This window comes from Microtus oregoni, unplaced genomic scaffold, assembly GCF_018167655.1.
Source record: "Microtus oregoni isolate MIOR12 unplaced genomic scaffold, Mior012 000062F_ref0000492, whole genome shotgun sequence".
Classification (NCBI taxonomy): domain Eukaryota; kingdom Metazoa; phylum Chordata; class Mammalia; order Rodentia; family Cricetidae; genus Microtus; species Microtus oregoni.
This window is the reverse complement of record NW_024543872.1, coordinates 352,574-376,634: the sequence shown is the minus strand read 5'-3', so window position 1 is coordinate 376,634 and position 24,061 is coordinate 352,574. Positions and strand designations below refer to the sequence as shown.

Genomic DNA, 24,061 nt, shown 5'->3' with positions numbered 1-24,061 from the left:
GAATTCCAGATTGCAGAGGGCCCATAGGTTGAATAACCTTGTTGATGGCCCTGAGATCTGTCACCATTCTCCATTTACCTGATTTTTTCTTAACCACAAATACAGGAGAATTCCAAGGGCTGGTAGATTCTTCTATATGTCCAGCATCTAATTGTACTTGTACCAGCTGTTCTAAAGCCTGTAACTTTTCCTCAGCTAAAGGCCATTGCTTTGTCCATATTGGTTTCTCAGTCAACCATTTTAGAGGCAAGGCTGTTGGTATCTCTGAAGGGACATCAATTGCTTGTTCTTGTACAGCCCGAATGGCCGGTTTTCTCCGTTTGTAATATCTTTTAATATTATTCTCAGAAATATAGGCTCTAGATTTAGCAGGAATGTTAATTTTGGTATTCCATTGTTGTAATAGGTCACGACCCCATAAATTCATTGTGATATTGGCTACATATGGCTTTAATTTTCCTATTTGTCCCTCTAGCCCTATACATTCAAACCATCTCGTGCTCTGCCTTACTTGAGATAGGGTTCCAATTCCCAGGAGCTGAACATTTACATTCTGAAGAGGCCAATACGGATGCCAAGATTCTGGGGTAATGATACTTACATCAGCACCTGTGTCCAGCAGGCCAGTAATAAAAATGCCATTTACACACACTCTCAGTTTAGGTCTTTGATCATTTATAGAAGTTTGCCAAAACACACGTAACTTATCTTTCTGATCATTATTGCTTGTAACAGTAGGCATGGGGCTTTCTAATTGTCCTGATGAGGCACGTTCTCTGCAGAAACTGGATATGACTGAACCATGTTTGCCATGGGGGCCTGTGAGGCCCCCCCTCTCACGTTTCCCGACTGTATCAGGTTGCCTTGTCTATCTCTTGTAGACCTGCATTCATTCGTCCAATGTCTGCCTTTTCCACATCTTCTACATAATCCTGAAGGCTGAGTCCTCCTATTTCTGTTATTTCTAGAAGATGCATATTATTATTATTTCTGAAAGATGCATTATTATTATTATTATTATTATTATTTCTGAAAATCCGTTGTCTACAATTCCTTTTCATATGACCCATTTTGCCACAATTAAAACATTTGGTATTCTGGTGTCTCCTTTTACCATTGGAAATTGCTTCTTCTACCCATGCTTCAGTGCCATAATCAAATGTATCAACATTGAGTGTATGCAAGACCCATTCTTCCAAAGGCGCTGATCTGAGCTTTAAAGGCCCCAAAATCCTTTTGCATTCCACATTTGCATTTTCATAAGCCAAAGACTCAATCATTATACGTCTTGCTTCTGGGTCAGATATCCCTATTTGTACAGCCTTAGTTAATCTTTGTAAAAAGTCACTAAAGGGTTCTCTCTGACCCTGTTTAACTCTGACAAATGATTCCATTCTCTGTCCTGGGTCTTGTACCCTGTCCCAAGCCCTTAAGGCTGCTGTAGTACACATGGAGAGTGTGTTTTCATCCAAATTAGCTTGTTCCTGAGGGTCGGAAAGGAGCCCTTCACCTAGAATTTTATCTAGGAAAATGTCAATTCCCTTTGCTTTTTCATGCTGTTCTAAGAGTCTAGCCTCTTGCCTGAATAAGCATTGCCATTTCAATTGCGGTCCACTCTCAAGTACTGCAGAGCTCAGCTGGAGCCAGTCCAAGGGGGTTGCTCTGCTTGTCGTGGCCCAAGATCTTAGCATCTCTTTAACAAAAGAGGCTTGCATCCCAAAAGTCATGACAGCCTGTTTAATTTCATTGAGGTCATTCATACGGACAGGCTCCCATGTATCCTCCTTGATGACCCTAGGGTTTCTGGAACCAATCACCTTCTCTGTTGTTATTACTGGAAAGGCAGGTAGAGCTGTAGGTAGAGCTTTGTGGAAATTGTCCCAGAGCGATTTATCCACAGATGTAGTTAAAATTTGCCTTTCTACCCTTTGCTCTTCTTCATCAGAATTTAGAAATTCCTCAATCTTTTCAATCCTATTCACCATTGCCTTCTGCAATGTCTGAATCTCCTGTCCAGAATTATGTTCCAAAGCCTTCATTGAGGATTCTAAAGTATGAAGTTTGTCTGTTAGAGATAACATCTCATCTTTGGACATAATTTTTATGGCATAAACCGTGCCTTCTTGTATTGATAATCTTTCCGTCAATCTGTCATAAGCTTTAGACAAAATCCGATTGTCACATTCAGCAGTTTTGATTCTCTCAGTTAATGTTTCATTTCCTACAGAAAGGGACTGAATCTTATTGTCCAAATCAGCTGTTCCCTCTTCCATAGTAATGAATTTCTCCTTAATATCAGCCACTAATGTTTCAGTTCCTACAGAAAGGGACTGAACCTTACGATCCAGATCAGCTGTTCCCTCTTCCATAGTAATGAATTTCTCCTTAACATCAGCCTGGAGAACTTCAAACTGATTCTTGAGAAGATTGTTATCAGCCTGGAGAACTTCAAACTGATTCTTGAGAAGATTGTTATCAGCCTGGAGAACTTCAAACTGATTCTTGAGAAGATTGTTGTCATTCTCAATTGTTTTTAAGCATTCAATCTCTGCCTTAAGAATCCTGGATTTGCCTCGTAAAGACTTTATCATATTTCTATTATCAAACCATTTGGTGCCAATGAAAACTACGAATCCCAGAAGGATCCATAGATGTGGGGTGATAGATGCCTCTTGTAAAATCTCCCACATGGTACAATTAAAAAAACTGTTAAATTCTTGAACAGTAATGTGTTCAGACATTTTATTTATAAAAGAAAAATTTTTTACCTGAAATGATCGGTTCCTGCCAGTGGTGGTCTCTGTGTTTTTGGAGCCTGTCCTAGAACTAGCTCTTGTAGACCAGGCTGGCCTCGAACTCACAGAGATCCGCCTGTCTCTGCCTCCCAAGTGCTAGGATTAAAGGCATGCGCTACCACTGCCTGGCCGGCCTCAAACTCACAGAGATCTGCCTGCCCTTGCCTCCCAAGTGCTGTTATCAAAAGCTTGCGCCACCACAGCCCGTTCAAGTCACTTTGTATCAGACCAAATCTGTTACTGTGGCAGCTTTTGTTGCAAAACCGCAGGTACTGGAGCTTCTGCTAATTCAGGCAGTGGGGTTCCGCTGCAAAACTTAGCCAAGGCAGGCAGAATGGGCCTGTGTGGCCGAGTATGTCTCGGACTTGGCACTGGGGCCCGAGTTACGAACTGAAAAACAGCACCCGGGAGGGTGCTGTGTTAGCTAGCGGGCCACCCGCTTGAGTCGGGGGCAAAATAGCCCGACGTTGGACGCCAAAATGTAGCGGCGTAAACGAATGCAGACAGATTGTAAAAATATATATAGTTTTAATGTAGAAATAGACTTACAGAACCACCGTTCCTGAGGAGACCAGGAAAGCAGAAGCGACAGCTCGGAGCACACTAGCCAAATTTATAGGCAGACATTAGCCCGAGGCGAACACGCCTCCTAAGGGCGGGACCTATCCCTACATAAAGGCATGCACCACCACTGCGGGGCTACTGCTACCCCTTTTAAAGTTGTTCTCTCTCTTCTCTCTTTCTCCCCTTCCTTCCCTCCCTCCTTCCCTCCCCTCTCTCTCTCTCTCTCTCTCTCTCTCTCTCTCTCTGGCGTGTGTAGTGTGCCCACAGAAGCCAGAGGAGGGTGTTAGGTCTCCTGGAACTAGGGTTGCAGTTTTGAGCTGCCATATGGGTGCTGAGAATTGAACCTGAACTCACAGGAGCAGCAGCTAGCGAACCACTCAGCCATCTCTCCAGTCCTGGAGCCTTCTGGTCTGTACATGGCATTTCTTTGTTTGCCTGTGAATGAGTTGTTCGTCATGTCTTTCCCAATGAGGAAAATGGGCTGCTGTGTGTCCACCCAGGCATGCCCTGAGAAATGGGCCCAGTGACCTCTTCTTTGATTCCAATTATGTGTCCACAGACTAGAATTAAACCAGAAAAGGGCCTTGCAGAGGTCTCTAAGCAGCTCAGATACTGGGATGTGTGGCACTTTCTGTCCTTGACCTTCCTTTCCCTCCAACCTTGTTGAGAGACCTTATCCTATAGCCTTTGAATCCACCCTGTGGGCACAGTAGGACTCAGACACAAGTCTCAGGGTTAGACTTTATTGGATACAGTGAAGGCTGAATGGGGCCTTGGGTGCTTCTGGTCTTCAACCAGGGGAGAGCAGACTCCACAAGGGGTTTCCAGGGTTCAGGGCAGGAGAACACACTTGGCCTCCGGCCAGCCAGCCCTTCAAGGTGTTGCTGTGGCTTCCTAAGGTCTGAGAAGTCCTGGTAGGGAGGGTGGGGTTTGGAGAGGGTGTTCCATAGGGTCTCCGCTGCTCTGGAATGAAGGTGGTAACTTTTGGAGAATAGTTTCTGGAGTCGCCAACCTCTTTGGGGCTGTAGACAATCTGGGCCTTAGGGAGGCAGTGACCCATCTTGGTGCCTGAGCTGGAGGCACGGAACATTGGCTGGATTTTGGTGATTGGAGGCCTGCAAACTTGAGGGGCCCGGCCTGGGAGAGTGTGTCCATAACTTGAGCTTCTGGGGTCTGGGTTGTAGGCGGTTGCCTCAGGACGAGCTCTCCTTGAGGACTTGTTTCTTGCCGTTTTTTTGGTGGTAGCAAATGCAAGGCTTTGGCCTGGCCCCAAGACAAGTGGAGGCCGAAGCCAATACCTATGCGGAGAGGCCCAGACTCCTGGCCCTGAGCACAGGGCAGTAGTTGAGGGAAGGCAAGAAGCCTTGCCCCCATCTTGTCCTTGGGGGTGGGGCAAGACCGGGTGTGGGGCCGGAGGCACTGTAGACAAATGGGATACTCCACGACTGGGGCCTGGCCGGGTGTGGATGTGCCGAGACACATGAGCCGCAGAAACAGTAGCTGGAGATCTGTTGCAATTCTGCGGCGCCCCACACGGTCGGCTAGGGCTTGGGCGAGGGCCATTGGGTCCTTGAACTCTGCAGGGTCCACCTTGCTTGCCTTGCATCCCCCTGCCACCCCAAGGGACCTGGTGTTTTTGGATTGAGGACACTGCCGTGTTTGTTTGTTACTGGAAATCCCTCCAGAAGGGGGGCTGGGGCTGGGGGACGTGGCTGTGGAACTATGGATGCCCTGGAGGTGGGGAGGAGACTGGCAAGAGTGAGGAGAGGAATTTTGTACCTGGGAAAGAGAAGAGTGATGGGAAAGAGGAGGGGAGGCGCCCAGCTGGTAGTTGAGGGGAGGGGATGAGTGTCGTGAAGGAAGACAAGGGTAGTTCTGGTGAAAGAAAGTGGGGGAACTCGGGAGGGAGGAAGAGAATGGGAAGGAAACACAGTCAGAATATGAGTTGGAAGAGTTGAAGTGAGGCCCAGGAGAGTGGGGCTGTGGCGGAGAAGAGAAGGAAAAATAGGCTGGCCTGTGAGATGGCAAAGGTAGGTGGGGAGGAGGGAGGGACTGATGGGGGGACAGAGATGCTAAGTTGGATGGAGGGGAGTCAGCAAACTGTGAGAGGACCTGAGGGGGACACCCTGGGGGTACTGTGTTCTGTAGCAGCACCTGGTCCTTGTTTTGAGGCAACATTGCCTTGAATCCAGGAAAAAAAGTGGGAGGGGCCACAAGACTAATTAGAGACCTTCCAGTTGGTGACTGCCTTCTGCCACAGCAGTGTGGCCGCTGCCTAGTTTCACTGCAGATGTCAGCAGCAGGCCAAGGGAACACGAAGCCTCTTCTGCTTGTCTCTCGGGTGCTCAGTCCGGAGCCTGCATCTAAGCTTGGCTCTTCACTTTTTCTTAGCCATTCGCTAGAGATGTACGGAAATGGGAATGAGAGTTGTCCCTTGGGAGCCGAGGGGCAACCCTAACTCTGGGTAGAACCGAGAAGACGACCCAGTCTGGAAGACCTGCAAAGAAAAAGACAGAGATCAGGATGTTGGAACGATCGGTCCACTTCTGGACTCTGCTCCAGGCACTCAGTTCCAGTGTGAACTTATCACAACCCTAAATGTGAGGTCTTCGGGTGTAGTTCAGCTGGTAGAAGTCCTGGGGTTGATCTCCAAGAGCACATAAACATGGCATGCTGGCTAAAGCTTGTATCCCCAGCAGGGACACAAGGAGATCAAGACCAACCTGGGTTACAGGCATCTGTCTCAACATAACAGCAAAGACACTAGCTGTTTGTCACCTTTGAGGTCAGAAAACCTGGTGGATGCTTTAGAGAACCGTAAAACAGCGGAGCAGATCAGAAGGATAGAGGAAAGGATGGAGATGGGAAAGGAATGGAGATAATAGGCAGTTTTACCAATGTGGATTCCTTCTGCTGTTTCCAAGACACTTCCTCAAAAAGGGAAGAGAAAGCAGAGTCACAAAACAGTCTCCTCTGCCTCCAGCCTCTGACCCCTACACAGACTCTTACCCTGAATTCCACTCCTAGTGGTGCCTCAAGGCCTCTGTCAGGCAGAGCTCTTCTGTGGTGCAGGGTTTTGTCCCTCTATCCCTGACACACAGATTTTGTAAGCATTTTGACTTCCTGGCATGCTGGCTCCCCTGGCCACTTGTCACCTTTCACAGTGGTGTCCCTCTCACTCAACCTGGCCTTGACAGAGGTGATTGTCAGTCCCTGTGGCAGCAACAGTAGGGTCAGCAGGTAAATGGCTCCCAGAGACTAAAGCTTTGCCTAAGGGGCGGCATTGCTGCCCCCAGTGGGAGCTGAGGGGCTCATTCCCTGGAAGCGGCTTTCTCTGGTATCAAAAGCCTATGTCACAGAGGTCAGATAATGACATCATAGATTCTGTTCCCCCTCTCTCCCCATGCTCCAGATCTCTCTCTCTCTCTCTCTCTCTCTCTCTCTCTCTCCTCTCCTCTCCTCTCCTCTCCTCCTCTCCTCCTCCTCTCCTTTTCTCCTCTCCTCTCCTCCTCCTCTCCTCCTCTCCCCTCTCTCTAAGACAGGGTTTCTTTGTGAAGCCTTGGCTATCCTAGAACTCGCTCTGTAGACCAGGCTGGCCTTAAACTCACAAAGATCCGTCTGTCTTTGCCTCCCAAGTGCTGGGATTAAAGGTGTAGCAGCGTAAACGAATGCAGACAGATTGTAAAAATATATATAGTTTTAATGTAGAAATAGACTTACAGAACCACCGTTCCTGAGGAGACCAGGAAAGCAGAAGCGACAGCTCGGAGCACACTAGCCAAATTTATAGGCAGACATTAGCCCGAGGCGAACACGCCCCCTAAGGGGTGGGACTTATCCCTACACAAATAAAGGAGGCTGGCCTTATAGTCTGCTGTTCTCTAAGCTAAACCAGAATGTTTGTTGACAAATAAACAAAGGAGCCAGAACTTTACTACAGGTCAAATTTCTTCTTTCAGGCATATTATGACTGGCCAGAGAACTCAGCGGGCAAAGGCACTTATCACCAAGCCCAACAATTTTGGGTTTGACTCCAGGACCCACAGGGTAGAAGGGGAGAACTGACTCTCCTAAATTGTTCTCTGGCTTCCACAAACTCACTGTGCCATGAGCATGCTCCCCAAACCCCACAAAATAAATATAATAAGAAAGAATACTAGTTTGGGGACTCTAGAGATGGTTCATTCAGTAAAGTGCTGGTCTCATAAGCCAAAGGACCTGACTTTAATTCCTAGAACCTGTTATGGAATCATCTTTTCATACACTGTGAAGATGTGTCTTTGTCAAGGCACCTTCTGATTGGTTTAATAAAAGAGCTGACTGGCTAGGCAGGAGGTACAGGCAGAGAAAGCCAGCCAGATGACCCTGGGAGGAAGAAGGGCAGAGTCTGGGGAGTTGTGAGGAGAGGCAGAGAAGCAAGATAAATGTGCCATGTTAAAAGAATGTGGGCCAGGTGGTGGTGCACACCTTTAATCCCAGCACTCAGGAGGCAGAGACAGGTGGATCTCTATGAGTTTGAGGTCACCCTTGTTTACAGTGCAAGTTCCAGGACAGGACCCAAAGCTACAAAGAAACCCTATCTCAAAACCCTCCTTGCCAAAAACCAAGGTGCCACCATGTGGCAGAGGGTAGATAAAAAATATGGGTTAATTTAAAATGTAAGAGTTGGCTAATAACCAGCCTGAGAGCTATTGGTCAAGCATTTGTAGTTAATAATAAGTCTCTGTGTGGTTATTTGGGAATGATTGCATTGACACAGAGAAACTCCACCTACAAGAACCCACATGATAAAGTAATGTACAGCTCACGACTATAATCCCAATGCTAGGGAGGCAGAGACAGGAAGATCCCTGGGACCAACTTGTCTAGTCATATTGGTGAGTTCGAGATTCAGTGAGAGACTTGTTCATAAAACATAAGGTAGAGAGTTATTGCAAAGGACATCCAGTATCCACCTCTGGCCTCCACAAAAATGTTCACACATGTACACCTCTGCATGTGCACACACACACACACATGCATACACTTGATAAATGGATTATTTTGAGAAAGGTATAGTGAGGAGTTAGTTTAGAGGCAAAGAATTCACAAACAAAAAGTAAAAATGCTGTTTGTATGTACGTGAGGTAGATTGGGTTTAGCACTGAATATTTTTCATGCGCTAAATAGTAAGAGTACTAACCAAAGCCCTGCTACGTGTCACTACTTCTGTTAAAGCACATAAGACTAAGGACCAAATTCCCAGTAAGAGGGTAGCTTCCGCCACTTTATATAGTGCTTATTAACATGGATGGCAGAATAAAACGCCTGGTTTTGGCTTAATTTTTTTTGTCTAAATTGTTTAAAATAATATTTCAATTAATTATTTGAGAATTTCATACAATATATTTTGGTCACATTCACCCTCTTCCTCCCCCTCCTCCCAGATCCACACCCACCTCCTTATCCACCCAACTTCATGTTCTCTCCTTTTATTTAAACTCATTGAGTCCAATGTGTGCTGCTCAAATACTCTCAAGCATGGGGCCTGTCCCAGAGTACAGTCAACCCACAAGGAGTGACATCATTAAACAACAACAGCAGCAACATACTCTCGCTCTCCCAGCAGCCATCACACGCCAACAGCTCCTCAGCTACAGGTGCCACTTCATGCCTATCTTTTCCACTCCATGCTGGGATTTTTGTCTGGCTTAAGCAGGCAAAACTCCTGTGTGTGTGATCTCAATCGCTACGAGTTCCCATGTACAGCTGCCCCGCTGTGTCTGCAAACACTCTCTCCTTGCAGTTATCTGCCACTTCAGGCCCTTAGGTCTCTGAGCACTGGGAGAAGGGTGTGATACAGACATCCCATTTAGGCCTGAGCATTCTGTGGTCTCCTGTTGTGTGCATGTTGACCAATTGTCATTTACTGCAAGAAGAAGCTTCTCTGGTGAGGGCTGAGAGATACACTGATCTATGGGTATGGCAGTAAGTATCAGGAGTCATTTTAATACTATGCTCATTTTAGAAGAATAAAAGAAGTATGTTCTCCCCTTGGGCCTATGACCCAAGTTCTTGGTCCTGATAACAGTGCCAGGTTGGGCTCATTGTTTTGGAGTGTTTTCTGTTGTTATTTTAATTTATTTGCGATCACTGTATGCATATGAGGATCAGAGAACAACTTTCAGAAGTTGATTGTCAACTTTCACCATGAGTTCCAGGGTTCAAACTCAAAACATCAGACATGTACAGCAAGCACTTTTACCCACTGTGCCATCTTGCTGACTCCCCCTTTGCTTGTTTTTGAGATAGAGCCTCTGTATGTAGCCCAGGCTAGCTTTAAACTCTTCATCCTCCTGCCTCAGCTTTACGGATGCTAAGATTTAGGTGTGAGACTCTATGCAAAGCATGCTTGATTACAAGCTCCAGCACTAGTTCCTAGCTATGTGATCCTGGATAAGTTAATAACACCTTAGGCTATACATGTCTCATTTTAAAATATAATTTTGATCACTTTATACAGTTGTTAAAAGATAATCTGAATTCATACATATAAATAACTTATTTGGTTCCTGGTTCCTGCCATAAAAATGTGCTCAAGAAATAAGAGACATTGTTGGTGTTTGTCTTAATGTTCTATTTCTGTCAGGAGACACCGCAACCAAGGCAACTCTTATAAAAAAAAAGAGTACTTAATTGGGAGTTGCTTACAGTTGCAGAGGATTAGCCCATGGCTATCATGGCAGGAAGCAGGCAGGCAGGCTCTGGAGCAGCAGCTGAGGGCTTTACATTCTGATCTACAGGCAGCAATCAGAAAGAAAGGACACTGGGCCATGCATGAGCTTTGAAATCTCAAAGCCCACCCCCAGTGACCAATCTTCTCTGGCCAAGACCATGCCCATGCCAATAAAGCCACACCTCCTAATCTAAGCATTCAAACATATGGGCCTATGGGGACCATTCTCATTCAAACCATCACTATGTTGGTATGAGACATTGATAGTTGAGTTGCCAGCAAATGAAGCCTCACGACAGTGTGAAAACCTGAGGGCCAGGATAATGTGCCCTTAAAATTTGTAAATGAGATAAAATACAATGTTCTCTAAGAGTTTTGTGACATGACTAACAAAAAAGAAATCTTTTGAGAAGAGCTGAAGGCAGTTAATGACTGCTGAAAAGGGAAAGTCAGTCTTCCACAGGGACTAGCCCCTCACTGGTAACTGATACCACGCATCATCCTTTAAAAAATATACATATGAGCAACACTATATGGATACTAAATGGACTAGCAGGCTTTATTTATATGTAACAATAATAAAGAGAAAAGAAAACAATAGACATAATATTTGAAAGTAGAAAAGATGGCTTGGAAAAAGGGGAATGGTGGGAAGGGGGCAGGATATAAATATAGGGGGTTGAGGATGATCAGAGTGTGTTATATACATGTGTGAAATGTCAAAATGAAATCCATTAATTGTACAATTAATAAATGCTGGTGACAAAGGAAAAAAGAGAAAGGACAGCTCCAAGGCCTTCAAATGTCAGTGTGAACAGTTTGAAGTTGCTATCTTTTCAGAATGCTGATAATTTTTTTTTTTTAAAAAAAGCTGCTGCTATTCAGCTTTATCAGGATCAAGTAGTACTTCTAGAACTTTTAGTTTTTTGACCACCTCAAAATGTTACAAGACCCAGGGAAGTCATGTTAATCTTCCAAATGACAAAATTTGGCATGAAAAGATAGGTCAAACTATAGTCACCATCAAACCTTAAAGGAAAAGATATTTTCCACACACGAAAAAAAAAAAAAAGAAGAAAAGAAAGAAGCAGCAGCATCTTGGAATGAAGACGGTCCTTCCCCCAAAGTTTATTGATCCAGGGAAATATTTTTTTAACAACAGGGATGTAATCTCCTTAAAAAGAAGCAAAACTCTCTGGTCTATACCTTGGGATAAGTAAAGGCAAAAGTAACCCTTGATGATGCCCATTATCCAGGCAAGAGGAAGCCCTATCCTCTATCTGGACCTCATATGTCCAGTTGCAGCACCATGTCTAGCTTGAAAAGAAACACGGGAGGTGTAGGCATCGATTGTGAGCACTTCCAGTTACCATGATCACAACAGGGAGAACAAATCTGCTGGACATCTGATTTGCTTCCCCCTCTTTCAATTCCGTGCCTATAAAGCAACCCTTGAATTCCAGTAAGCGTCTGTGTATAGGGAGAGAATGGACTGGCAAGTGAACTTAAGCCTGGTGGATCAGTGAAATGGTTTCTGAGTATAGCTTGGCTTTCCGGGTAGCTTTATTAGAGCACACAGAATGTGCTGATTACATCCCCAAGTGGAAATCATTATTTTATTTCCCTAATATATTAATTAATTCTCCTTGGCAGGTTATTATAGTTTCTTGCGCTTTTTAAAGTAATTTGGAGTTCATTGAAAAGAGATTTTCACCTAAGTTTGAACACAGGCATTTATGGAGAGACCGAACCCTTAGGAAAAGGACAGTGCATATCCACGTGTGGGTGTGGCCTTCTGCACAGGCAGTGACATTTGTCTCAGCAGTAGCTGCATATTGAATTCTGGTGGCTTGAGAGCTGCTCATGACCTCATTTTTTCTCTCTTTCTCAGTTTTCTTTCTTTTTCTTTCTCAAAGATCATCAAGTGGTTTCTGAGCTGCATAGGGTAGGAGTGCGGAGCCAATAAAGTGACATTTCTAGATAATGAAAATAGCCAGCCAGTCTTCAAGGGACCCATGTCTTAGATACACTGTGCCATTGTCAAAGTAATGGGTATTTACAAGGAACACAAAGAATGACAATACAAATTAAGCCTCCACCCACCAGGGAGACCAGCCTCTTAAAGACTCTCCAGTGCCTCAAAATACAACCTCCAGCTGGGGAACAGATGTTCAAAACATGCACCTGAGGGGGATATTTTATGTTCGAACTGTAATACATGATGTCCAATTTCATTCAATAACCTTTGTAATTCGTATTTACAAGGGTAGATAACTGTTAACCACCATCGTCAAAGATTGGAAAATGGAACTAGACAACACTTAATCCTCATTGCTAGGCTCCCTTTGATGACAGAGCAGGAGATCTGTGTGTGTATATATATACCTGTTAAACACGAATTTCTGCTATAAAAATTTTAATCCTCTTAAATAAACACAATAATATGAACTCAGATAAACTTTCTATTTGAGCTACAGTTCGATTATCTTATCAATGTTTTGTGTTGCAAAACATTTTTTAAAATTGATTATGGGAATGACTGGTGGTCATGCCTATCCAGATCTACTCTTTAAAAAAAAAGTGAAAAGAAGTTCTCTCCACTATATTTTTAATATTTCTTCAGAGCTAGGTGTTGCTAAGTCACTAAGTTCTAGCGTGGAAAGAGCCGTTGTAGTGTGGGAGTTTTCGCACGCTGATGAGGACAGTCAGTGGGCTCCTTGACTTCTTTCATCTTTCCCTTTGCCTGGGACTCCAACAAGATGAAAAGCTGGAAAACTGTGCCAGGTGATCCAGCAAATAAAGCTTGCCTGATGATCAGAGTATATAGCTGCCACCAGTTAGCCAGAGAGGCCAGGCAGTGATGGCACACTCTTTACTCCCAGAGGCAGACGGAACTACTTGAGTTCAAGGCCACCCTGGGTTACACTAGATTGATCCAGTCTCAAAGAGAAACAGATACAGTCGGTGGTGGCTCATACCTTTAAACCCAGTATTTGGGAGGTGGAGACAGGAGTGATACGGCTGGGTAGACAGAAGAATATAAGGCGGGAGGAGCCAGGAGCTTAGATTCAGTCTGAGGATGCAGTCTTAGGATTTAGCCTGGGAATACAGCCTCTAGTGGCTGGCTGTACTGCTTCTTTGATCGCTCAGCTTTCACCCCTTAACATCTGACTCCGGGTTTTTATTATTAGGACCAATTAGAATTTGTGCAGCAGCCAGGTAGTCAAACCAGAACAGTCCAGAAACAAATGAGAGCTGACCTTGGAGTTTAATAACCTGGAACTGTCACACTGGAAATGTGTCTACTGAAAAGCTTTATTTTTTTTAAGTTTCTTTCTTTTCTTTTTTGGTGGTGGCAATGAGTGCAGGTCCTTGCACATGCTACATGTATGCACACATTCATATATATTGTACTATGGAGTTACACTTCCAGACCTGGCTTCATTCGTGCATGGAAAAAAAAGAATTGCTATCCTTCGGACTTTTGGGTTTCAACCAGCCAAACCTGATGCAAAGTTTATAAGTTTTTGAAAGGGTCAAGTGACTGTAAGTATCCTTTCTTCTCCTTGTCTCCCAGCTCAGTGCTGAGTTTTCAACACAACCTCACACAAACTGAACAAGGGCTCCACCACTGAGCTATATGAACATCTGGATCCAGCTTCTAAACTCGACTATTTTCATGATACTTATTTGTCATCCAAGCAAAAGACTTTGAAACGGTCACTTCCAAGGAAGTCTTGAGAGTTGAGAAGTAAAACTGTTGCAGGAACAAAGGAAAGGAGGAAAGGAAGAAAAATTAGAGAATTGGGGAACTCAAGTGATGGAGCAAGGGAAATGGTGTCATGTTATCATGGAGGTAACTAAGGACACCAGTGTTTTTCTGTCAGCTTAGTGGCTGCACATGAATCTACTGATATTTCTATTATCCTCTGCAGCCCCACTGGTCACTCAGGCCTCTGCGCTGAGGGCCTTCTGGTCCTGCAGCCTTGGCAGATCTGAAGGTTTAGACTAAGTCTCTACCGTTCCATTTACCAACAAAGATTCATAAATCAGATGTGGGGGTGAAAACCATCTCGGAAGCTGAGACACAACCCACTGACCTTGCTTTTTGGCTAGAGACCCAGCAAGAGATGAGTCTCTTCACTTTTTTTTGGGGGGGGGGTTTGTTCCAAAACCAAAAGGAAGCACTAAATTCAAGGCCCCGCCCTTTTCTTCCTGTGCATCTTCTCTATTCAAATTGCTGGCTTCTCTATGACCAATTCTGGTTAGCTAGTCACTGGCTCCACCCCCTGATTCAAGGTAAACTTTATTGAACAGTCTCTGGAGTGTCACGGCGTGATCAAAATTCCTGCAATAGCGTACCATCTTAAAGAGAGGAGAAAGGGAGAGGGGAGAGCCAGGAGACCAAAGAGGTAAAGGATTACCCAAAATGATTGGTTTATATAGGGAAGAACAGCTGGGGAAAGGGCAGCCCAGTCCCTGGTACTGACAGAAGCTGGAGAAATAGGTGGTCAGAGTTCGCTTTGATATGTTGACACCCCAGTGAGTCTTTGTCCCTTTGAGACCTAAGGAGGGCTTCCTGTGTTCCCCACAATCCCATTTTTCCAGCTCTCAATCAGGGATAGATCATGTTCTTAAAGAGTCCAGAATGGGCTGGGTGTGGTGATGCATATCTTGAATCCCAGCACTCAGGGGGTAGAGGCAGGTGAATCCCCAGGAATTTGAGGCCATTCTAGTTTATATAGCAAGTTGCAGGCCAGTCTTAAATCCTAGCCCCCATCCACAAAGCTAACCCCAGGCAGTAACTGCTTAATAGATAGTGAGGATTGGTAACAAAGTCACACTTATGAAACCCTCCTGTGACAGTCCTTGAAACAATGCAGGACTTCTGGGAGGAGACAACAATCCACACCACGTGGGAATAAGCTGAACATTATGACTTCCTCCTTTGTGGCATTGAAACAAAAAGAATCAAACTTGCAATAGTGTGGGTTCCAAAGTCTAAACAAAATCAAACCAAACGAAACCAAAGCAAAACAAAGTAGAACTCTGCTTGCTCACCCACAGGCTCCTTTCCTTTCCACCCTCAGGAGGATGGTGTTCACAGGAGTCAGGCTTTTGCAAAGAAATAACTCATTTTCAAGAAAGGAGCCCCATAAACAACTCAGAGAAACAAAAACAGTAGCCCACAATAAAAATGACAAAAGCAATCTGATTGGGTGTAAAATCTCAAGAGGACCGGGATATTAACTCAAGGAGTCGCAGAGATGAATTGATGTATTGTCCTGTGTCGTAAACAGCTCTGCTGTGGGGGTCGACACAGTTGGAAAGCAGACTGCTCTTCAGCAGTTAAGTATAGAAACCTGGAGGGACACATTTATTGGTTGCAGAAAATCCATTCCAGTTAAAACCTAATAGAGAGACATGAAATGCTCCAGAAACCAATTAGTTCTATTAGGATGGAAGCACCAAATCGGAGAGATTGTCTAATAGCTAGAACTTTTTTTTTTTTTAACTTTTCCTTTACCTCTGTCTTTGTTCTTTTCTATTATGGCAGGACAGAGGACTGTTGAGAAAGACAACCAATGAGGGGAATTATTTTCCTACTATTTACAAATGGGTGTTTGCACTAAGTGTGGCTTCCTGGGAGCAATAACACAATGGCAAAACCTTACTTCCTCTTTACCAACCAACTCCACAGATAACTAGGAAGAGGTTTTTGGTTTTGCTTTTTGAAGGTCAAACTCAACCCCTTGATTCTGCTTTTTAGGTTGGATGAATACAATACAAGGGAAATGAATTAAACAAGATAAAAACAGAGAGATGGCTCAGTGGTTAAGAGCATTGCCTGCTCTTCCAAAGGTCCTGAGTTCAATTCCCAGCAACCACATGGTGGCTCACAACCATCTGTAAAGAGGTCTGGCGCCCTCTTCTGGCCTTCAGGCATACAGACAGAATATTGTATACATAATAAATAAAAAAAAAAACAAAAAAAAAACAAACAGACTTGGAGGGTGGGAGGTGGACATCCAGGGATCGCTATGGCCCCCAAACCTCATTCTTTCCTCCTGATTTACTTTTCTTCGAAGTCTTGTTTTGGGGGTACCGAAGATGAAAATCCTTCAGTGGAAACAGAAAGTGTTGCAATTATCCCCAACGAACAGAAATTCAGATATGTATACCAACCGTTCAAATAAGGACAAAGCAGCAATGCATCTATTTGTATGATACACTTATATATTCCCTGATGGATTTTAACATACCATTAGATTCTGGTTTCAAAATGTATGCAGGTTGTAGAATTTTCAATCATTAAAGACATGTGTCTTTAGCTGGGCGATGGTGACACACACCTTTAATCCCAGCGCTTGAGAGGCAAAGGCAGGAGGAACTGAGTTCGAGGTCAGTCTGGTCTACAAAACAAAGAGTTCCAGGACAGTCAGGACTGTTACAAAGAGCAATCCTGTCTCGAAACAATTAATCAATTAATCAATCAATCAAATAAACAAACAACGTTTGGAACTCAGCAAATTCCTGGAAAGTCTACTCTTCAAAGAGAACAACGTTATTCAATTACTTTCTTACTATTTTTTCAATATGATTGGAAAAACCGTTCAGTCCTATATCACATGGATTTCAGTAATTACACATGGTAGATTCTATTGTTTTTCAACAGAAACTAAAAATATATATGCTAACATTGGGACATCCATGTATTTATTACTAAAGCTAAAACTGAGTCCCTATACTAGGAAACATGGAATTTCTGCTCTTTCTTTAAATACTGAAATAGCTGCATTCTAGGAAGAAAAACAGTTACCAGCCCTAGGAAGAGGCAGTTCCCCAGGGCAGGTGCTCCGAGGAGGCGGTAGTGACAGCCACCGCCTCCTACACACCCCTCGGCTTGGGGTAAAGAAGTGTTCTACCCCGAAGGTGGTAAACTTTGCTGCAGCGGGCCACAGGCAGGGCGTCTGAGGATCTGGGAGTCCTGATTGGTCCGTTTCGCCTCTCCGGCCACGCCTCTCGACATCGTGCTCCGCCCCTCGTTGGGCGGAGCCCACCCAGAGCAGCAAGGGCGCGTGCGCGAGTTGTCCTCTGCTTGGAGCCGGCTAGTCCGGCTGCGCACACTCAGTCCGCAGGCCGTGTGTGAGGCGGACGAGGTCACGGCTCGGAGGCGGGGCGGGGGCAGCATGGCAGCCTCCTTGGGGCTCCGAGGAGCAGCCTCCCGTCTGTGGTACTGGAGCGGCCGGCGGCGGCCCGCGGCCAGCCTTGCAGCGGGTAAGGACCTAGCGCCCCTTCTGCGCGTTTTCCTCGGGTCATCGGAAGAGGGCTTGTCGCTCCAAGGGCTGCGGTTGGTTTGAGGGTAAAAGCGACAATTGTGGCGGTCTTCAAGGCCCGGGGCCCCTCTGCAACTGCCTCCTGAGGGGTCAGTCTTCCCTTCCTGCCCTTTGCCGGACTCCAGATTGTTCAGTGTCCTCGGCGGGACCCAGGAACAGCTTGGGTTCTTGAAGGGGAGGAGTGTTTGGGTCTGGGGCGTGCGCTTTGGAGTTGGGGCTCCTAGAACATTTGGAGGGCTCAGCTCCAGGGGTGACCCCGCCTCATCCACCTCGGCGACCCCTAGCCTTCCAGCTTCCCGGCTTCACCCTAAGCGGGCGCTACCTGCAACTTCAAGGCCCGAGTTGTGTTTAATCACCCTTATCCGTAGCATGGCGGTATCCTAGCATCTGGCAAAGTTTGTCACCCTTGACCAGCAAACCGGGCTCACTCCATTATGTGCTGCCTGAAAGTGGTGGACTTTTGTCAAATTATTAACCACAACTCTTTGAACGTCCTCAAAATTGTAGCCAGAACCTATCTGACTGACTACGCTTTGCTGGAAGTTGTGGAAACTGTTTGGGAAAAGTTTAGGAAGAGGCCGTGTTTAGAGCCACATGAATGCCCGAGAACTCATTCAGTCATTTCGTTTTTCACACGAGGAACTCCCGAGACCCTTGAATAAGTAAATTCGAACATCTCCAACAAGGTCTAGGAAGTAGCCCTTGGTTCTTCCCAGTTCTTGGATTTTCTAGGACACCAAGACACCTCTTTAATTAAGAATTGGTTGAATTGTGGGGGACACGGAAAGATTTTTTAAATGTAAACGTTTATGGATGAACAAATCAACAGCCCCCTTGTGTTTGCCTAGCATGCCAGGGGCTCTGGATGCAGAATGCCTGCTATTTTTGTGTAAGAAATAGGCTGGGAATTGGTTTCTGAGCTGTCGCCAGCCTTTCCCTTCAGGAAAACCTGTGAATTTCCTTCCTGCTTTGGAAGATTGTCTGTGTGATAGATAACAGGTGACTTGGATGACAGACAGAAAAGGAATCATGGCAGCAGGATGCAAACACGTGATTTTGGATACAGTTTCTTAAGCATCACTTTCCCAGAGTACTAAAGGGAGCAGCAGTTTTTACGGGAATGCACTGGTCTTTCAGATCAGCCTGGGACTATGTGTTGCTGTTCAGTAGTTTATTTACAAGCTCTTCATGTATGTTTTAAGAGTTATGCACGTTCTTATAACTCATGATAGGAGACTCTGAGGCCAAAGACTATAATGCTGTGCTCTGACAGCTGGAAGGACCTATTTCTCAAGGCTGGTTACACTGCTTTAGCAAACCACATTGTACTTGGGGTGCTTTGGCCCAAAGGTATGTATATATGAACAGTTTTAAGTAGTAGTTCTTCAGTGAAGTGTTTGAAACCGTTGAGCCATCCTGTTTTACTCTGGAGTTGTTTTAAAAGCCGGTGTTAACATAAACTAGTATTAACCACTGCAAATAGTAAACTAACTCCGAAAATGTTAACTTTTTTGAGATTTGAATCTTTAAAAAAAAAGGGGGGGAACCCATCTCCATGCAATTTGAAAGTCTAGGGAAATGAAGAAAAGGAATCATGTTCAATTACTAACATTTAATGTTCTGAATTCTCTGGGTGTATTGCCTCCACCATGTATTTGAGCTGTTTATGGCATAAAACATATATGCCATATGTTTTCCATCTACATATAGCTTGTAGATGGTAATGTTATAAAGATCTATATACCTTTAAAAATGAGACTTACAAATGCATCCCAGAAGAAATGGGAAAAAAATAATTACTTTCCTGTCTTATAACTCATTTAATAAGAAAATTTTATATTTTATTTTAAAAGGTAATTATATTTAGCTTTAGACCTATTTTCGTAGAGAGGTTAAAAAGTATACAGATATAGGCTCTTCTACTCACTTTTTGGGACTCCTTAACATGTACATGGAAGAATTGTATCAGGACATTTTTAAAGACCGCCTGACCAAAGGTGGGATGGAAAAATGAAATAGTATTGTATTTTAATTGCAATACTAAGTTTAAAACAAATCACTGGTTCTTTTTGTATATTTGGGTTGTACTTTTTGTATGTTTAAATGTAAAATTTTTCAGTTTCATGCATAGATAACAGTATATTGTGATAATATTTACCTCCATTGCCCTCTGTCACACCTTTTCCATTCCCCCGACCCCTTCCTTCCAGCTAGTCCCCAGAGGCTATACCATTCTGGAAATGATACCTCTTAGACCGAAAATACTACATGGAAAGGTATTTTTGGAGTGACCACATTTTTATAACTTCAAAAAGTGTATTGTTATAATTGTTGTCTATTGGTCTCTTACTGTGCCAACTTTATGAATTAAGCTTTATCGTGGGTACATACACAAACATATATGCAGGAAAATATGCATAGAGTTTGACATTGTCTGTAACTTCAGACAACCAGTCTTGAACTGTATCTCCTTCAGGTAAGGGAAGAATACTCTAATATCTTATGACACAGTAAAAAGTCCGTTCAGAGGCTTTGCATGTTTTCTTCGATACTCTACAATAAATATGTTCCTTTGACTAGGAAGATTTTGGAAAATGTAAAATAATCTTTTAACAGATAGTATACTGAGTTCTGGTAGCAGGTCCAGTTACCAAGCTATATATAACCTTGCTCATATTACATCTGAGAGATCATAATCTGTAAGTTTAGAAACTAGTGTTGTCAAGTTTTCCAATTAGTTTCTTCACCAATCAACCAGTATCACCTTTATGCTGGCTGAATTTTTTTTTCAGTTTGATTTTTATCTGTCACTTTGCTGTCTCCACACATTCTGTCAAAACTTGGTTTAAGGAAGCATTTCTCTTGTAGGTTAGAATGTTTTTGTTTTTTTTTTTTTTTAGAGTTCCACTAAACTCCTTTGAATCCCTGTAGCCTCGGGAGCCAGTTCTATATGTCGGTACTCCTTCAGAAGCTCCACTGGAGGCTTGTAGTCCCCTAAATGATCTCTGCCACCTTTAGTCTTTCTCTTCCTTTTAACCCTCTAGGCCAAAAGGGCCCTTTGGTGTAGAACTTGTTTGGCAGTGGTGCCTCTTGGCCTTGTTAATAAAAGTAGCTACTGTGTACTGAGTGTCAGGTGCTAGGCATTGTTTAATGCTTTACATATCTTTTTTCAAGTAATCTTTACAGTAACCTATTGTTGTAGGTACTGTTGTTGATAAAAACATGTAGAAGTTAAGTAACTTGTCCCTTCAAGGGCATACATCTGAAAGGTGACTTCACAAGGATCTCGTAAACTTAGAGTTAAATTTGATCATAACAGTGAGTTACTTCTCTTTGTATAGCACTTATACTTACTTAATACCATCGTTTTCTCATTTTGCCCCAGTGATGAAATGAAGAGAACTGAGCCCATCATTGACAACCTGTCTTGACTGATAAACACGTAGTTGGCCTGGTTAATATAGACCTTCTTGTTCCAAGGTCAGCACCGTCCTCCGAGCCATTCTTGCATCCTATCACTTGGAACTGTTGGTGGCTAGCATGACCTCTGTAACTCTTGTTCTGCTCGTATCCATCCTGCTTCGCTGTTTCATGCCTGGCCCATTGACACTTACTTTTTCTCCCCAATAAACAGACATGTTATTTTGTTCATTTGTTAAGTACCTTTCTAGCTTTGATTGTATCCAGTCTGAAATTTACTTACAAACAGGGATTTCACTGATGTCTTTGATTGTATCTTAGTATTTTTCTTAATCTGCTTAAATTCTGAGTTTTATCTGTGGTCGGTCCCTTCCCCTGGCTGCCACTTAGGTAGTGATACTGAGAGTTATAGAAGTTTGCTAACTATTCACAATGCTTTTCTTACTCCTTGTTCATTCCTTATAACATTTCCCACAACATTTCTGGGTCGTTGGCAGGGTTTGCAGTCCCTGGAGCAGACATTTGGCAATAGGGCATTACTAGTATTGTTTAGACAGGTGGGATCTGAATCTGGGATGACGAATGCTGGAGGGTTAACCTGTGTAATGGTTGTAGCAACACAGCTCACATTTGCTGGGTCCACTTCATCACCACTGTTACTCTGTAATTGCTTCAGAACTGGCTTGTATCCCCATGTGCCCATTTAGTGAAACCTCTCTAGTTAGAATTAATTCACACAGCACTTAACATTCACTGTGCCAATTCATTTATTTCCCTTTCTCACAAATGTAGTTATGAAAATTAAATGCATATGGTAAAAACGAAAGATTTTTACTAAAAGATTTTTTCTTTAAATCAGACCCTTGACTCGACATTTGAGCTGTAACTACTGTTTTTTTTTAACATACCCATACAAAACCCCAGAAAATAACTTCATGTATATTTTTTCTCTGCATATTCTCCTATTAATACTCTACATCTTGCTATTTTTTATTGGTTTTTCTCTTGGAGGCTTTTCCTCTCTCTGCCTTAGACAGGTAGGCTGCAGTAGAACAGGGTAGATAGAGATGCATATTCATGTATTAATGCACTGCATCTTCCTGTGTTTTATTTGGTAATTTATCCTGAAGGTTTTCCCTCTGACTTAAACAGGTATACCATGGTAGGGCAGGATAGAAAGACAGTTAAAGATACGCGGGAGGGAAAAGACTCTCCTCACTCTGGATTGGCTAAAACCTCTTGACAGTTGAGTTGATGTGGGAAATCTTGGAAGGCCCCAGTCCTACATGAAGAGCTGTAGGCAGTTCATGTCTGCTAAGAGGGAGAGCCAGGCTTCCTCAGGGACGAGCCCTCGGATAGGCTGGTTGTAACAAATACACACCTGAGTAACACTAAATGGACTCAGCTGACTGCTCATACATGCAACAATAAGTAAAGGAAGTCATGAACTTGAGTGAGTGGAGGGGACACACGAGGAACTGGAGATGGGGAGAAGGAAGGGTAGAAATGTTGTGAATATCATCTTCATGCATGAAATTCTCAAAAATGGAAAATGTTGCTTTTCTTAAAAAAGAATAAATCTAGCATAATCAACATTTTTAGTGAGTTAGTTACCTATAAGAGACAATGTTCCTTTTATATAGAAATGTTTCAGATAAGACTTAAATGACAGTCATGCTCAAGACCTAAACACATTAATCACCTCGGTGTGATCTTTCTTCTTTTTTCAGTTGTAACCCTACGATTTTCCAAGGACTCTCAGAGCATTCCTGTGTACAGTGAAAGACATGCCTTGACCCCTTGTGTACTCTTTGTGACCCTGTTTTTACCTCATAGAGTTCAGTTCTATTCAAGACACCTTTGGAACATCCTATAATTTCATTTATGAAAAAGAGGGAAAAGGGGGAAGGGATGTTAACAACTTTCAGATGTAACTTGAGAGCCACCAAAGTCATAGACATGGCAACTGCAGCTTGATGTGTTTTTTTTCCTTTCTGTGAGTGCCTCTCTGATGACCACTGAGCTTGGATCTGTGTTAAATTCTCTTAATCAGTCAGGAATCCTAATCAAGCTTCTCCTCTATTGAGGATTCTGAAAGGAGCCCCCGCTGCTGCATGTGGGAGCGTCGAGCTGTTTCTTACCCACTCCACTGTTCCCATTCTTTTCAGTTAAATGTGGGAGTAATATTTCATTGCATTGGGCTAATATGAATTGCTGTGAATTGTGAATTAAGTACTCTACTGATAAGTTATTAGTTATTTACATTTTTCTGCTGTAACAATTGGTGCTATAATAAACTGTGTGGTTCAGAGTTTAGTGTATAGGACCTGGCAAATGATGGCTCATATTCATGTATCTGTTTTTACAAATAAAATTGTATTTGAGGGCTCAAGACATGGCTCAGTAGATAAACCACTTGCCATTCAACGCTGAGGACCCAAGTTTGGATTCCAAGCAAACAAATAAAACCTGTGTGGGTGTGGTTATAACAAGCCCTCTGCCCCCCACCCCAAGCTGTCTGTCTAGATTAGCTAATCAATAAGCTCATAGTTCAGGAGATCTGCTTCAGTAAATAATGTGGAGAGGGATCTAGGAAGACATCCAGTGCCAACCTCTGGCCTTTATATGTATCCGTACATGTGTGAACATGCACATATACATCATACTTAAACAATGTTGTATTAGAATAAGGCATGCACTTCTGTTTATTATCTGTCATGATTTTCAAACTAGAGCAGATGAATAGGTTTGTTATAAAAGGCCTTATGGCTTACAAAACTGAAAGTCATTTACTACAGACCCTCTAAAGACAAAGTTTATAGCTCCTTGTAAATAGTAAATTTCTAGGAAGTTAGATTGCTGAGTCAGTTGTTTTAAATTAAAATGTAGATAGATTTCCAAAAAGGCTGATCTGATGTATTTGATAGCGTGTGAGAACGCTCATCTGCATCCGTCCTTACATGCTGCTGATAATCTTTGTTCAAGACACAAAAGTTGGTCCATTCAGTACTTGAAGAGTAGCCCCATATTTCTTTGTTTTGTGTTTCTCTGCTAATGACAAGGTGAAAATATTTTCATTTTTTTTTTCCTGAAGAGAATTAACATTTTCTGTTGTCATTCTTTGATTTTTTTTTTCTATCAGAGTCATTCTTCATGATTTTCAAGTTACTTGGGGATCAAACAGTCCTGTTTATATCCAGTGCTAGCAGGATTCTTCTTAGTTACTTTTA

General features: G+C 43.4%; 2 protein-coding genes across 3 annotated transcripts in view; one reads left to right on the top strand and one right to left on the bottom strand.

Moving 5' to 3' along the window:
- Positions 1 to 4,253: 4,253 nt before the first annotated feature.
- On the bottom strand, positions 4,254 to 5,683 carry LOC121439601 (proline-rich protein 30-like). The gene has a single exon (XM_041640144.1). The coding sequence runs from the start codon at positions 5,535 to 5,537 to the stop codon at positions 4,254 to 4,256; it is 1,284 nt and encodes a 427-aa protein (XP_041496078.1). The 5' UTR covers positions 5,538 to 5,683.
- Positions 5,684 to 17,188: 11,505 nt separating this feature from the next.
- Positions 17,189 to 24,061, top strand: part of Hibadh (3-hydroxyisobutyrate dehydrogenase) — a 101,034-nt gene continuing 94,161 nt past the window's right edge. The window contains exon 1 of one of the 2 annotated variants that reach the window (XM_041640345.1): positions 17,189 to 17,352. In XM_041640345.1, coding sequence (XP_041496279.1) covers positions 17,265 to 17,352 — 88 coding nt within the window. In that variant the 5' untranslated portion in view covers positions 17,189 to 17,264. Of the gene's footprint in view, positions 17,353 to 20,874; positions 20,892 to 24,061 lie in introns of those variants that run through there. The other variant, XM_041640346.1, reaches the window with a different exon arrangement.

Excerpts from the sequence above, each read along its gene's own strand:
- LOC121439601 (XM_041640144.1), bottom strand. The coding sequence starts at position 5,537 with ATGTTGCCTCAAAACAAGGACCAGGTGCTGCTACAGAACACAGTACCC.